This window comes from Podarcis gaigeae (assembly GCF_964106915.1).
Source record: "Podarcis gaigeae genome assembly, chromosome: 2".
NCBI lineage: Eukaryota > Metazoa > Chordata > Lepidosauria > Squamata > Lacertidae > Podarcis > Podarcis gaigeae.
Window position 1 is genome coordinate 108,818,334 of NC_139679.1, and position 13,719 is coordinate 108,832,052.

A 13,719-nucleotide genomic window follows, 5' to 3' on the forward strand; every position below is an offset into this window, starting at 1 on the left:
ACCAAAATCCGAAATTAATTCTAACACTCTTTTAGTACTAAAGACAGGCTCCTGCAATGTTAATGCCAGGTCATCTGCAAATGCTTTCAATTTATATTGTTTCACTCCGACCTCAATTCCCTGTACCAACCGGTCCTTTCTAATCATGTTCAATAGCACCTCCAGAACTGAAATAAACAATAGGGGGGATAGGGGGCACCCCTGCCGTGTCCCTTTTTCAATTTTAAACTCCTCTGTCACCACATTGTTTACTATCAATTTCGCTTTTTGTTCTGAATATATTGCTTCTATTCCATTTTCAAACCCCCGCCCCACTCCCATCCCTTCCAAATTTTTCTTCATAAACATCCAGGAAATGTTGTCAAAGGCTTTCTCCGCATCAATAAAGATTAGCACCGCTCTAGTGTTGAGCTTTGTTTGTAAAAGTTCCAAAATATCAATAATGTTTCTTGTGTTGCCAAACAAATGCCTACCAGGGAGAAAGCCAGCCTGGTCCTTATGGATCACTTCATTAAGCACTTTTTTAAACCTACTTGCCAAAATGTCTGCAAAAATTTTGTAATCCACATTTAGGAGTGAGATGGGGCGGTAGTTCTTAAGCTGGGTCTTTTCAGTTTCTAGTTTGGGTATCAATGTGATGAAGGCTTCTTTCCACGTTTCCGGTGCCTTCCTCCCCTCCATAATCTGGTTACAAACCTCCAACAAAGGTTGTATCAAATAGTCCTTCAGAACCTTATAATATTTGGAGGTAAGTCCATCAGGGCCTGGAGATTTGCCTAATTGGAGGTTCTGAATGGCACTTTCAATTTCTTGCTGTGTGATATTACTATTCAGGATTGTTCTCATTTCCTGAGGTATTTTCTGTAATCCATTGGTTTTAAGAAATTGGTCCACCTCCGAATCTTTCTGTGGCCCTTGTGAATAAAGTTCTTTGAAATATCTCTGGAAGCACTTTCTAATTTCCTCGGGTTTCTGTACCATTCTCCCTTCAATCTCTAGATTTGTAACTGTATTAAGTTTTTGTCTCTTTTTCAACTGCCATGCTAGCAGTTTCCCACACTTATTTGCTGATTCAAAAGATCTTTGTTTCATTTGTTTAATTCTCCATTCCACCTCTTGATTTATCAGTTTCAAATATTGTGCCTGGAAAAATTTCACTTCTCTCAGCACTTCCTTCGACTTGGGCCTAGATCTTAGTTTTTTTCCTCCATCTCTTATTTTTTCCAATATCTTCTCCTTCTTTTCACTCCAGAGCTTTTTCTTGATCGTGTTTTGTTGTATTAGAAACCCTCTCATAACTGCTTTACTTGCGTCCCAGATTATTCTTTTTTCCACAGTAGTATTTAAATTTATCTCAAAATAATCCTTTAAAGTTTTTTGGGCCTTCTTAACAATCTTCTCGTCCCTTAATAAGGTGTCATTCATTTTCCATCTGAAGGATCCGGTTGTATTTAGTCTCAATTCCATTTTCAAAGCATTATGGTCGGAGCAGGTTTTTGGGCAGATTTCCACCTTTCTAGTCTTGGGTGCCAGTCCTCTAGTTATCCATATTTGGTCGATTCGTGTCCATGTCAGATGAGCTTCAGAAAAGAAAGTCCCTTCTTTTCCTAGGGGGTTCTTAACCCTCCATATGTCAATTAAGTCCACATTGTCAGTCATTTCAAAAAAAGTTTTAGGTAGTCTGCCATCTTTCGTTATGTTAGCACTTTGCGACTTATCCATATTTACAGACACAACCCCATTCATGTCACCCATCATGATGATGTTGTTGTAATCTAGGTAATCCAGCATAGTCTCATGCAGCTTCCTGAAAAATTCCGATTTTCCTTCATTTGGGGCGTATATTCCTAATATAAGAAATTTTTCTCCTTGTGTCTGAATTTCAATCGCCAAAATTCTGCCGTGTTCATCTTTGAATAAGAATTTCGGTGACAGGCTCTCCTTTGCGTATATCACCACTCCTCTTTTCTTCACTTTGTCCGAAGAGATAAATTCTTGGCCTAGTCTTTTATTAATTAGCACTTTTCTGTGAAGCCTTGTCACATGCGTTTCTTGCAGGCAAATAATGTCCAATTGTTCTTTTTTCAAAATATGAAATACTTTTCTTCTTTTTTCCGGAGAGTTTCCGCCATTTATATTCCAACTAAGAAGCTGCAGCGACATCCTGGTCTAATTGGTGGGTCTACAGTGGGGTGTCTAGGTTTCCCTCCGATCCCGGAGGTGGTAATGCTGGTCCAGATCCAGACGGTGTAGGCTTTGGAGATGGTCCCGGTGGTGGTGGAGGCCAAGAAGCTGCAGCTCCTTTCTGGAGGTCCTCCTCGTGGTCGTGTAGGAACTTCTGTTGGTCCTCCGGTGTTTTAATTCTTACTTTCCTTCCTTTGTAGGTAAATGATAGTCCTTGCGGAAACTCCCACCTATAAGGGATTGTGTTGTATCTCAACAGTTTGGTCAAATCTGTATAAGTGGTCCTAAGATCCAAAAGGTGTTTAGGTATATCTCTGTAAATTTCAGCCTTTTTACCTTCTATCTCCAAAGATTTTTTGAAATGTAGGCCTAGTATCTTGTCTCTTTCCTCTCTCGATCTCAGAATAACCAAACAGTCTCTGGACTTGTCCTTCTTTATCAGTTTTCCCAGTCTAAAGGCAGTCACAATTTTAAAGTCCTTATCTTCCTCAATCCCCCAGAATTTGGAGAACAAAAGTGTTAAAAATCCCTGTAGATTTCCTTCCTCCAGTTCTGGGATAGCCCTTAATCTGAGATTATTTTCCTTACTTTTCAATTCAACCAATGACAGGTAGGCTTGTTGTTCCCCTACCTGTCTATTCAGAGGCCTTACTTCCCCCCTAATCTCATCAACCTTTTTGTTCGCCTGTTCTGCTTTTTGACTAGCTTCCACAGCAAGTTTATAATTTTCAGTCGTTGCCCCTTGCAATTTTTCAATTGCCTGAGTATGATGAGAAACTTGCTCGGATAATTTACTAATAGAGGATGTAGCTTGGTCAATTTTTGATGATTGATTGTCCACTTTTTGATTTAAAATTGCCAGTTGTTCCAAAATTTGTTTCAGGACTATTTCAGATCCTCCAGTTGCCATATCTTCTGCAGCAGGCTCTGCAACAGGCTCTTCAATTTCCACCTCCTGTGCTGTCAGCACAGTTGGGACGGATGATCTTCGTTGATGAGATAGAGTTGTTTGAACAAGTTGCCCTGGTTTCTTTTCTTTTTCTTTAGCTTTAGCTGCTCTTGTTCTCCCTGTGCCACTCATTCCACACCTGCCTCTGTTCAAGGTCAAATTTTCTTTTGTTTCATAAGTTAGACAAGTCCAGAGTGTAAACAATTTAACCACAGAGAGTCACAATAAAATACAGTTCCCAGGCCTCTATGTCTCCACAATCCTCTAGGTGGGGGTATTTCAAAGTTTCAAGGAAGGAGAGAGCTCTTGTCCGCCATTGAAGTTCTTATATTCCCTATGTTAAGTCTTTAGTAGTTCCAGAGCACAAAAGGAAGTTTCCCCAGGCTTTCTTTTTCTTGGAGAAAGGCCACAAGGTGTCAAGAGAGGTCCCAGCAACAGTGTTTAAACGTTAGTGTCTCAGTCTATGTATCAGTTTAAGCTCCAATAACAGTATCAGCAGTTTGACAGTTCTCTTTTGCACACTGACAGCCCGATAGCTGGGTTGTCCCTTTTAACTCCACATAGCTCAAAATTAGGAAGAAGGTCCCAAAAGTAAGATCCACAAATTTTGCAAAGATTTCCTGCTTGTCTTTTCACTACAAAGTCTGTCAAATACACCCTCGTTTTACTTTTACAGTCTCTTTTAAGTGCTTCAGCGCTCTTCTGAGCAGTTGCTTTAATCTGGTTAGCAGGATCGGGAGACGGACTTCCTGTTACTCGCCTCCCGTTTTCAGCCGAATTTCAACCAAATTCCCAAGTTTTTCCGATGTTTAACTCCCCTTACTCACGGGTATGTAGCAGCCAATTTTGATGTTTTCAAGAAGAAAGGTCGACGCTCATCAGCAGCAGCAGCGCGGCTTTGCGTCCACGAAAAGAGCGATGAACTCACAGCGCCGTTCCCCCTTTCGCGTTCCGGAGCCCCTTACGGAGCTCCTTCTTCGTTTCCGGGGGGGCTTTGGGCGCCCGCCGAGTCCCACGGCCGCAGGCTCACTCTGCCTGCGGTTTTTCTTAATGGGTCTCCGCTTTGCCGTAGCGGACGACCCTTTTTCGCGGAGCCCCTCTTCACTGAGTAAAGAGGACCGCCATTGCTGTTTTGCGCCGCCTCCGGAAGTCCTGAATACCGTCCTCTTTCAACAAGCCTTTTAAGTCAGGATATTTGGTCCCCATTTGCATCTGTATGGGAATTGTTTTCAATATATATATTTTTAAAAATGTGTTTTTACTGTTTTATTGCTTGCTGCTGGAAGCAGGAAAAGAGATGTTTGAGACTCAAAGATTTTCCAGATAACACGAAGGAAACCAGTCAATGCAACTTATGTGCTCCAGAAATAACAAGCTATTGAGTCCTCAGTGAATTTCTTCAAGAACTGGATTCTTCTGGGACTGACAGTCATCCTGGAAGAATATAAGACCATTGTTTGTTTCCTCCTAATTTCTCATCCGTCACTGAATGAGCAGCAGAACAGTTACTCTCCAGAATGATCTGCTTTCCTTCTTTGATTGAATTTGCTTCTCCTTGGCTTGTTGACTTATCCATCATACTTTATCAGAGACCAGCTCTGATCCTTGTAGCACATGGACACCTAATTGCCAAAATATATATTCTGTGTAGATCTAGGAGGAACAATGGCAAATGCAGTTGGTTCAAGTGCAAATTCTACTGTCAGAATGAAGCTTGACAGCTGCTTCAGAGATAGAACTAGTTGAACAGGTTTTCAGGTTAATAATGTATGGGCACAATTTTGGGAGAGAGTGGTTCATGCATGAAGAAGAATCTATTTCCAGTTGTGGCCATAAAGGATGAAGGGTAAGCAAATGCTTCAATAGTCAAAACTGTCATTCTATCTGCATAGACATAATGGACACCAAGAAATGGAACCTTCCAGATTTTCATCCAAAAAATTCCAAAATATTTAAAAGGGTCATTGGTGTTCTTGCTGTTCTAAATGAGTGTGTGAGTATAGGAAAGATCCGTTAGCTGAGAATCTGAGACCTAAGACAATGAGGAAGTTAGCTTTTCCTTGCTTTGGTGGCTATGTATACAGTTGGCTCTTGAAAAACAAGTTTTCCTGCTTTATGTGTGCTTCTGCTGCCAGAGGGAATGAAATGACCTTTGGCTGAGCGGTAAAATCTTTGACTGGCTGCAACAGGACAGTGGTGGGAATCATCAGGATGGGAGAGACCTGAAGACCCCGTAAAGCAGCCTTCCCCATGCTGAGACTCTCCAAATGTGATGGACTTCTAATCTCAGCCAATGATCAGGGCTGTCGAGAGTTGTAGTCCAGTCCCTCTGAAGGACACCAGACTACTAAAGGCTTGTTAAAGAGAAGCCCATATGGATGAAGGAGAAGTCTGATGGAGCAAAGAAACAGAATCATCACCCTGGTAAAGGAAATTCTCACTGTCCCTAAATATTGTGACCATCTGGTTCCTGAAAACAAAACCCATTTTCTGAGGGGCTTCTTACCCCAGCAGACCATTTTCAGTTTTCAGACTAGGGTCAAACTAGGGGTGGCAGTGGCTTAATAATGTGTCTGCCTATTCATGCATGAAGTTGGGGGGCAGGCGGGGGTTGCAGCTGCAGCAGAGTGCACACAGTCATAGAGTCATAAGGGACCTGGGAGATCATGAAGTCTGCAATCCGCAGTACAAATGCAACGTCCTTATCCAGAGTCTATTGAAATGACCGTAGTGAATGAGGTTGTCTCTTCTATTGTCAATCAGTTTTTACTGCAAGAAAGTCCCTCCTGACCTGTAGCCAAAATATGCTTCCCTGAAATTTTACCTCTTGACTCTAGAGCTTCTGTTTGGAGCAATAGACTATGTATATTGGACTAGCTGGACAAATAATATGATCACCTTTTCTATATCTGGTTTTGACCTTAAAGAGGGGCACAGGAGTGAGGGAAGGAGAACCTGACCATGGTAAAGGGTGGCAGTGCTTTCCAGACCTCCTGCCACTGGCATCACCACAGCTTTTACTGGGAGAGACAAGACAGCGACGTGGTCAGTGTAGTGCAAACTCACTGGCAGAGCCAACCCAGCCCTTCTTGCTAGTGCATTTGCACCACCTCTCCTTGACCCTTCCCCTCTGTCTGCCAGTAAGCTGTGGAGACCAGGCGGCAATGGGAGGCCAGGTAGGTGCTGCCCCTCCCTGTCCTCAACGTTACCTGCCCCCATGCCGCCCCCCATGCCCAGTGCATTTCTGCTATAGATGCTATTGGGAAGGGAGTTTGGGTGATGAACTATGAGACTTTTATACGAGGGGAGTGGGGAAGGTCCAGTTCCCGTCACCTTCACATAGGGATGTGGGGAAGGGATTTTGTCAGGCATGCATTTTAATGTGAAATTGCCAGTTTTTAAACTTCCCTGTCATTTGTCTTAGGCTAAGGATGGCAAAGGAACTTACAGGGGCAAATCAAAGTTCTGTGACTGAATTCATTCTTCTCGGGTTCTCAAGCCAGCCCCAAATGCAGAAGCTGCTGTTTGCGATCTTCCTGACCATGTACCTGATGACCCTGCTAGGGAACAGCCTTATTATCATCCTGATCAGGACAGACTCCCGTCTCCACACACCCATGTACTTCTTCTTGGCCAACCTCTCCTTCTTGGACATCGGCTATAGTACCACTATAGGACCCCAGATGCTGATACACCTCCTCTCCCAGAGGAAAACCATCTCCTTTGCTGGCTGCGCTACCCAGATGTACGTCTTCCTGTCCCTGGGGATAACTGAGTGTGTCCTCTACGCTGTGATGGCTTACGATAGGTATGCCGCCATCTGCCACCCGCTGCGCTACACCCTCATCATGAGCAGGCCTCTCTGCCTCAAGATGGCTGCCGGGTCGTGGGCCTGTGGCTTCTTCTTTGCCATGATGCATACTGGCTTCACCATGCAGCTGCCTTATTGTGGCCCTAATGAGATCAACCACTTTTTCTGTGAGGTGCCAGCCATCTTGGAATTGGCCTGTGCAGACACCCGGGTCAATGAGCTGGTGGACTTTGTGGTGGGGGTGATTGTCCTCATGATCCCACTTTCTTTCATAATGGTATCATATGCTTTTGTCTTAGCAGCCATCTTGAGCATCCGTTCAGCTGAAGGAAAGTTCAAAGCCTTTTCCACCTGCACCTCGCACATCACTGTGGTGACGCTTTTCTACGGGGCTGCCATGTTCATATACATGCGCCCAGCATCCAGCTATGAGCCAGAGAGGGACAAGAAGTTCTCTCTGTTTTACAATGTGGTGACTGCTCTTTTGAATCCATTTATCTATAGCCTAAGGAACAATGATGTCAAAGGAGCCCTGGTCAAACTGGTTTTCAAACAGTAAGCTGTAGTGCCTAATGTTCACAGGCAGAAGCAAAGTAAAAACGAAAACAAGGAAAAACCATAGTAGCCCATCCTATTGTCACTGCATGACTCATACACTGTTCAAGAGTGGTGGTGAGGCAAGAAGGTTTCTGCATCTTGCTAAGATACATCAGGCATCTGCCAGGGACTGGCTGGATGTCAAAGGGCAGTAGAAACCTCCTAGAGAAGAAAGCTGAAAGCCAGGGAATTGGTGGTGGGACTACGATGAGTGGCCAGAGGGAGAAGAGGGAGCAGACCGGGAGGAGGTGTTGGAAGCTGAAGGGGCAACAAGGTTTAGTGAGCAGGAAGCGTCTGTGGCAGAGAGCAGCCCAGACTCAGAGGCAGAAGCAGAGGCTGGAGAGGAGGGGGGCAAAAGGCAGAGATGAGGCAAACAGATGAAGAAGCCACGGGTCTCCTATGCCTGCTGTGACCTGTTCCCCTCCTCCTTGGTCTCTCAGAACCCACTGAGGTATGAAGAGAGCGAAGCAGAGGCAGATAAGGTGCCAGAGTCTCTAATTACTTGAGAAGTCCTGGGGGAAGAGGAGACTTAGGCAGCTGAGCAAAGATGGGGACCTTCAGTCCTCGCAACTGCCTCACTGGGGCAAGATCTACTGGGAATAATTGCTGTGCTCTCTAGGCCTGAGCTGTTTTGTTTCTTTGAATAAAGAGCGTTAACTTCACTGATGCCCTGTGAGTTATTACTGGTCTGCTTCTGACACCCACCCAGATAGAATCTCTGAGGGTGCTACAGGGGTGGGGAAGCTCAGGTCTCCGTGTCCAGCCCTCAGGAATCTTCCCAGGTCTTGCCCCTCACTGATCCAGCTCCACACCCTTCTTTTGCCTGGCTGGAATATGTCTTTGGCAATCCCTCTTGTATAAAGAGAGGTGTGTGTGTGTGTGTGTGTGTGTGTGTGTGTGTGTGTGTGTGTGTAATGCAGCCTATTGACTTCTCTATGGTTGGATTAGAGGTCATATTCACACAGTACATCTAAAGCACTCTTTTGCCACTTCAAACACTGTGGGGAGAGAAATATTTCTCCCTCTCACTAGAATTCATGCACATCCAATGAAACTGGACATTGGAAGATTCGGGACAGATAAGAAAATGTGCTTCTCCATACGGTGCAGAGTTAAAACTATGGAAGTCACTCCCACCAGAGGCTGTGGTGTTCACCAATTTGGAGGGCTTTGAAAGACAAATACATGGAGGTAAAGCCTATCCAGCAGGCTTGTTCTCTCTTGTTGTTAATAGTGAAAAGGGAAAGACTGGAGATGCCATGGTTAACACTCACATTTCTGATCTGAGGGACAATAAAGCAGCAGAATTCAGGACAGTTAAAGTGGGGTCTCAAAACACCATTGTGCTATTTGAAAGCAGACAAGATAGAAAGAAGAGGGGAGAGTTGGTGACTCTACAGCAAGGTCCAGGATGACCAAGAGAGGGAAGCTGGAAACTGTGTCAGAGCACAGAAGAACGCTTCCATGCTCAGACCACAGAAGATGAATCATGGTGACATTCGACTGGATAATGACAATAAAATAGTATTGTAGTTGCGTCTCTGACTCTATGATGGATGCGCTGTTATCTACAGGAGCTGTGGGCAGCGCCTATGGCTCTTCAGATGTTCAACTCCTTCTACCACCTGCCCCAGACATCAGAGCAAATGGTTGACACTGGTAGGTGATGGCACCCAGCTACATCTAGAAGCATGGGAAACTGCCTTAGATTGAGTCCACCCAACTCAGTAGAGATGACACTGGGAGTGTTAGGATATAGTTCCGTTCCACCTTAAATGGTCAGGCATGATTGTTGTGTGTCACATGCCTGTTTACTTCCTGCTCACTGGGAGTTTTCGTTTTGTATATAGCTTTTGTTCTGGCTGTTTTCCTGAACACGGATGCAAGCAGTCATGTTTTTCCTTTGTTCTGATCTATGCTGAATAAAGCTGTAAATACACTCTCCTGGCTGAATCTTCCATTGTGGAAACTCTGCTGAAAGGGTGTGCACGAGTCTTGAAATGTGCCTGAGGCTCATGTTGCTAATTGACTGATACTGTTCCAACGGGAGACCGGGAGATTGTCCGGAGACGACCTGGAGGCCTGCCTGATGGCTTCGTCTCCCTGGCAGTATCCCAACAACAGGTTATGGGCCCAGATTCAAGGCACTTACAGGAGAGTAAGACTGCGGAAGACTGCGAGAGGTATGTGGAGAAAAGCAAGACTTTTCTGTGCCGCAGCAGAGTTTTTGATGTGCGAGCCAACTAATTAGGCTGGAGGAGAGCAAGTAGGCCTCATTGATTTACGAGCTGCTAAAGATAAGGCTGATTGTAAAAGGGAAACCAGCTCACGGTTGGCTTCGTAGGGTTTAATGTAAGGGACATTCCCAGTTGTCCCTTGAGATGCCAGGGACTGGGGATTTTGTGCATGCCAAACAGACGCTCTGCCGTGGAGCTATGAATGGGAACCTGCTGTCTGCTTCATGGGTGCTACTAGAGAACCCACGTAAGAAACACTGTGGCGTGGCATGGCGGCATCTTCCTGTTTCTCCTCAGGCAGCAAAATGGGACACACTGCCCCTGGCCATGGCTTTCCACCACAGGTTTCAGAGGGCTACATGTTTCCCCATCTCTGACATAAGAGGTGGTCTTTAATTGTTCCATTGGTTCAAATCAATATATGGTTCCTTTTCAAATCAATAACTGCACAGCCTCTTTTAAGCTCCAATTGGTTGCATTTCTGTGCCTTTGCACCTGATATGCAGAATTCAGTTTCGAGTGTGACAGTTTGGAAAATACTGGTATACTGAATGTGGCTATTCTCTGCTCCATTCGATAAAGTTATTATGCCTCTGTTTCGCTCAATGTCTCTGGGTCCCTCCACATCCCATAGGCAATTGCTGCAGCTTCTCCAGCCCAAACTTTAATTAAAGCTGTGGGATTTAGGTGGCGTGTAAACCCAGAAAGGCTTTTCTCTCCCAGGGAGACCATTTTAATTTGCCTGAATGATGCAAAGGAACAGCCATAGTTGCAAAATAAAATAGATTGTTCCAGCACCATATCCCACTGGTAAGGATTCCTTGGGCTATAAGAAGCATTTCACTGAGGAATGCAGATGGACAGTGAAACATTAGAGGAAAGCATAGCAACCTTTTGTGGGGTGTAGATTGCAGGTAAGAAGAAGATGGGGGCAGGGCATTTGGATTTCCAGTGGGGCAGCCAGGGCTGGGGTTGGGGGTTGAAGTTCAAGATGCCATGACTCAGCCCAGTTCTCCCCAGCAAATGACCACTATCAGCCCCCAGAATTGTTGGGTGTGCTGAGGCTATGAACAGATCTGACGACGGCCCCCACCAAGTCCTTTCTGCTCTCTCTTTTTTGAAAGATGTTATAGTCTAGGGGGACTGGGTGTTGGCCAGCTGCTCATTTTCCTTTCCCATTTTCAGTTATCTGTTTTGTTTATGTGCACTTTTCTATACATGTTTGTTAACACTGGTTGGCTGGAAAATTCAGGTAGGTGTGGCTTGCAAAGGAGGGCTCCGTTTTAGTTCTCACCTTGTTTTGGAAAGTGTGGATTTGACAGATTAGTCTTTTAATGCAAAATTAATGTCTCCCCAACACTCTATTCCCAAGGGAATGTGTTTAGTGTCAGGGCAGCAAAAGCAAAGAGCATTTTATTCCTCAGCATGATGGTGCTCTGGTTTACTTGGGTTTAAAATGTCCAAAGGTTCTGTTATTTTAATAAGACTTGGCAGACTGTTGTTTGTTCCTCTTGCTCCAGCTTGCCTATCAGGAAAGCAGAGAGAGATAGAAAGCAGGGGATTCGAGAGGAGAGGAGGGGAATATTTCTAAATTGATTTTTAGATCCCTAATAACTGTGCTTCACAAATAGAACTGTGTGCGTCACAACTGAAGCACCCAAAGACTGTGGGACAATAAAGTCCCAGGTCTGGGATGACCCAGCTGCACCCCTATGGATTTCTGAAAGCCACTAAACGTTTGCATTCAAGTTCTAGGGTTGACATATGCAAAGAAGGAAAAACCCAGAGACAAAAAGTTGTTGAGCTTTTTGCAAAAACCCAGACATTTTGCTGACAATCCCCCTAGATTGTAATTTCAACATTGGTATCCCGGACATTTCCAGGGGGAAACAGACATGTGGCAGCTCTAATTAAAGCATACAAGCCTGAGCTTTTCCCCCAACCATCCTCATTTCAGCATGACATATGTAATCTCACTGACCACTGAATACATAAGATGGAGCTACTGTAGAGAATGTTTTAAAATGAAGTTCTGGCAGCTAAGGTGTTCCTTTGCTCCTATCTGTCTCCTTCCCCTGGACTGCTTCTTTCATCACTTCTCATCTCGCCCTTGCTCTGCTCCAGTTCTCATGCCTCCATCTTTTCAGGTGCCCCTCTGACACGAAGGATGAATGGGACGTCCTGGACTGAGTTCATTCTTCTCGGTCTTCTCAACCACACCGTGATGCACACTGTTTTCTTTGCTGCCATCCAACTTGCCTACCTCATTGCCTTGTCTGGAAACTGCCTCTTCCTATTTGTGATCCAAACTGGTCCTGATCTTCAGACCCCCATGTACTTCTTCCTCAGCCAGTTGTCCGTCATGGACATCTGTCTAATCTCTACTATTGTCCCCAGGATGACTGTGGATTACTCAGGGAAGGAGAACACAATTGAGTTGGCTGGGTGTGCGACACAGATGTTTTTCACACTGACCATGGCAGGAGCAGAATGCCTCCTACTGAGTGTCATGTCATATGACAGGTATGTGGCAATCTGCAAGCCTCTGCAGTATCCCATTCTCATGAGCAAGAGGATCTGCTTGGCCATGTCGGCCGGCGTCTGGGTCGGTGCTTCTCTTCATGCCTTGATACACACCATTTCTGTGTTCCAACAGCCCTTCTGTGAATCAAATAGGATAGATCAGTTCTTCTGCACAGTCCAAGCTCTGCTGAAATTGTCCTGTTCTGATACATCCACTTATGAACATGGGATATACCTTACCGGCATAATATTGCTTCTCGGTCCCCTTTCCATCATCCTGGCTTCTTACATGGCCATTCTCATGACCGTCCTACAAATGCACTCATTGGAAGGGATGCGCAAGGCTTTTGGCACCTGCCTGTCCCACCTCTGTGTGGTTGGCATCTTCTACGGAGCAGCCAGTTTTAAGTATATGAGACCCAGGTCCTACAGAACGGCACAACAGGATAAGGTTATCTCTGTGTTTTGTGACATTATGACCCCAATGCTGAATCCCTTGATATACAGCCTGAGGAACCGAGATGTGCTGGCTGCACTGAGGAAACGGATTGAAAAATGTACTCTGAATATACCATTGAGTAAATTCTGAGGCTGGCCACCGCAGAGGCAATCTATGGGTGTAATCTGTATGGGGCAGGGGGGTTGGTAAGGAGAGACCAAAGTTGCATGTGGACAGAGGCAACCCTTCAGACACCCTATGCTGCCCTTCTGATAAGGATTCCCATCTACCACCCCCTTTAATTAAGAGCAAAACTACTGTATTTTTCACTCTATAGGACGCACCCGACCATAGGACGCACCTTGTTTTACAGGGGAAGAACAGGGGAAAAAATTCTCCCCCTCTCTGCGCAGCGCCCCTTCAGCGAAGCGGCAGGAGAAACGGAGCCCCTTCCTTTTCTCCTCCCACTTCGCTGAAGGGGCTCTGCGCAGAGAGGGAAAACTGTGCAGCGCCTCTCCAGCGAAGCGAAGCCTGGAGAGCAAGAGGAATCGGTGTGCACTGACGGAAGCCAGCCGTCATTAAATTGGTGCTTAGCATAGCATAGAAAAAAGACACAATGAGGCAGCGAGTATTTTCATAATAATGGAGGGCAGCTCCTTCGAACCTCTCCCTTCCCCGGTAACTTTTATTCTTCTTTTGTCCTCCCAGCCGCATGGCCATTTGGCAAAATCTCACGTTACATGCCTGGTCAAGGTTTGACACTCCCCTTACCATATAAGGTAATCATTGCCCAGAGGAAACACAACTCCATTTAAGTCAATATGGTTGTAAAGCTCAGAGTGCTGGTCAGCCGAGGTCAGGGGGCACCCTGCAGTATTTACAAGCCTCTGCCTTGGCTTTATTTTTTTTTTTATAATATTTTTTATTGAGTTTATGAAATACAGAAAAAAAGAATAAAGGATAGATATAAGAAAATAGA

At 45.1% G+C, this 13,719-nt stretch overlaps 2 protein-coding genes across 2 annotated transcripts in view; both read left to right on the forward strand.

Moving 5' to 3' along the window:
• Positions 1–12,890, forward strand: part of LOC310835720 (olfactory receptor 2V1-like) — a gene marked incomplete at its 3' end in the record, with an annotated part of 99,394 nt that extends 86,504 nt beyond the window's left edge. The window contains exon 3 of the mRNA XM_083720658.1: positions 12,302–12,890. Coding sequence (XP_083576784.1) covers positions 12,302–12,890 — 589 coding nt within the window. The remainder of the gene's footprint in view (positions 1–12,301) is intronic.
• Positions 6,565–8,048, forward strand: LOC310837907 (olfactory receptor 2D3-like; the record flags this gene model as incomplete). The annotated part of the gene is made up of 1 exon (XM_083725134.1): positions 6,565–8,048. One exon carries the CDS (start codon positions 6,565–6,567, stop codon positions 7,501–7,503), a length of 939 nt encoding a protein of 312 aa, XP_083581260.1. The 3' UTR covers positions 7,504–8,048.
• Positions 12,891–13,719: the final 829 nt, after the last annotated feature.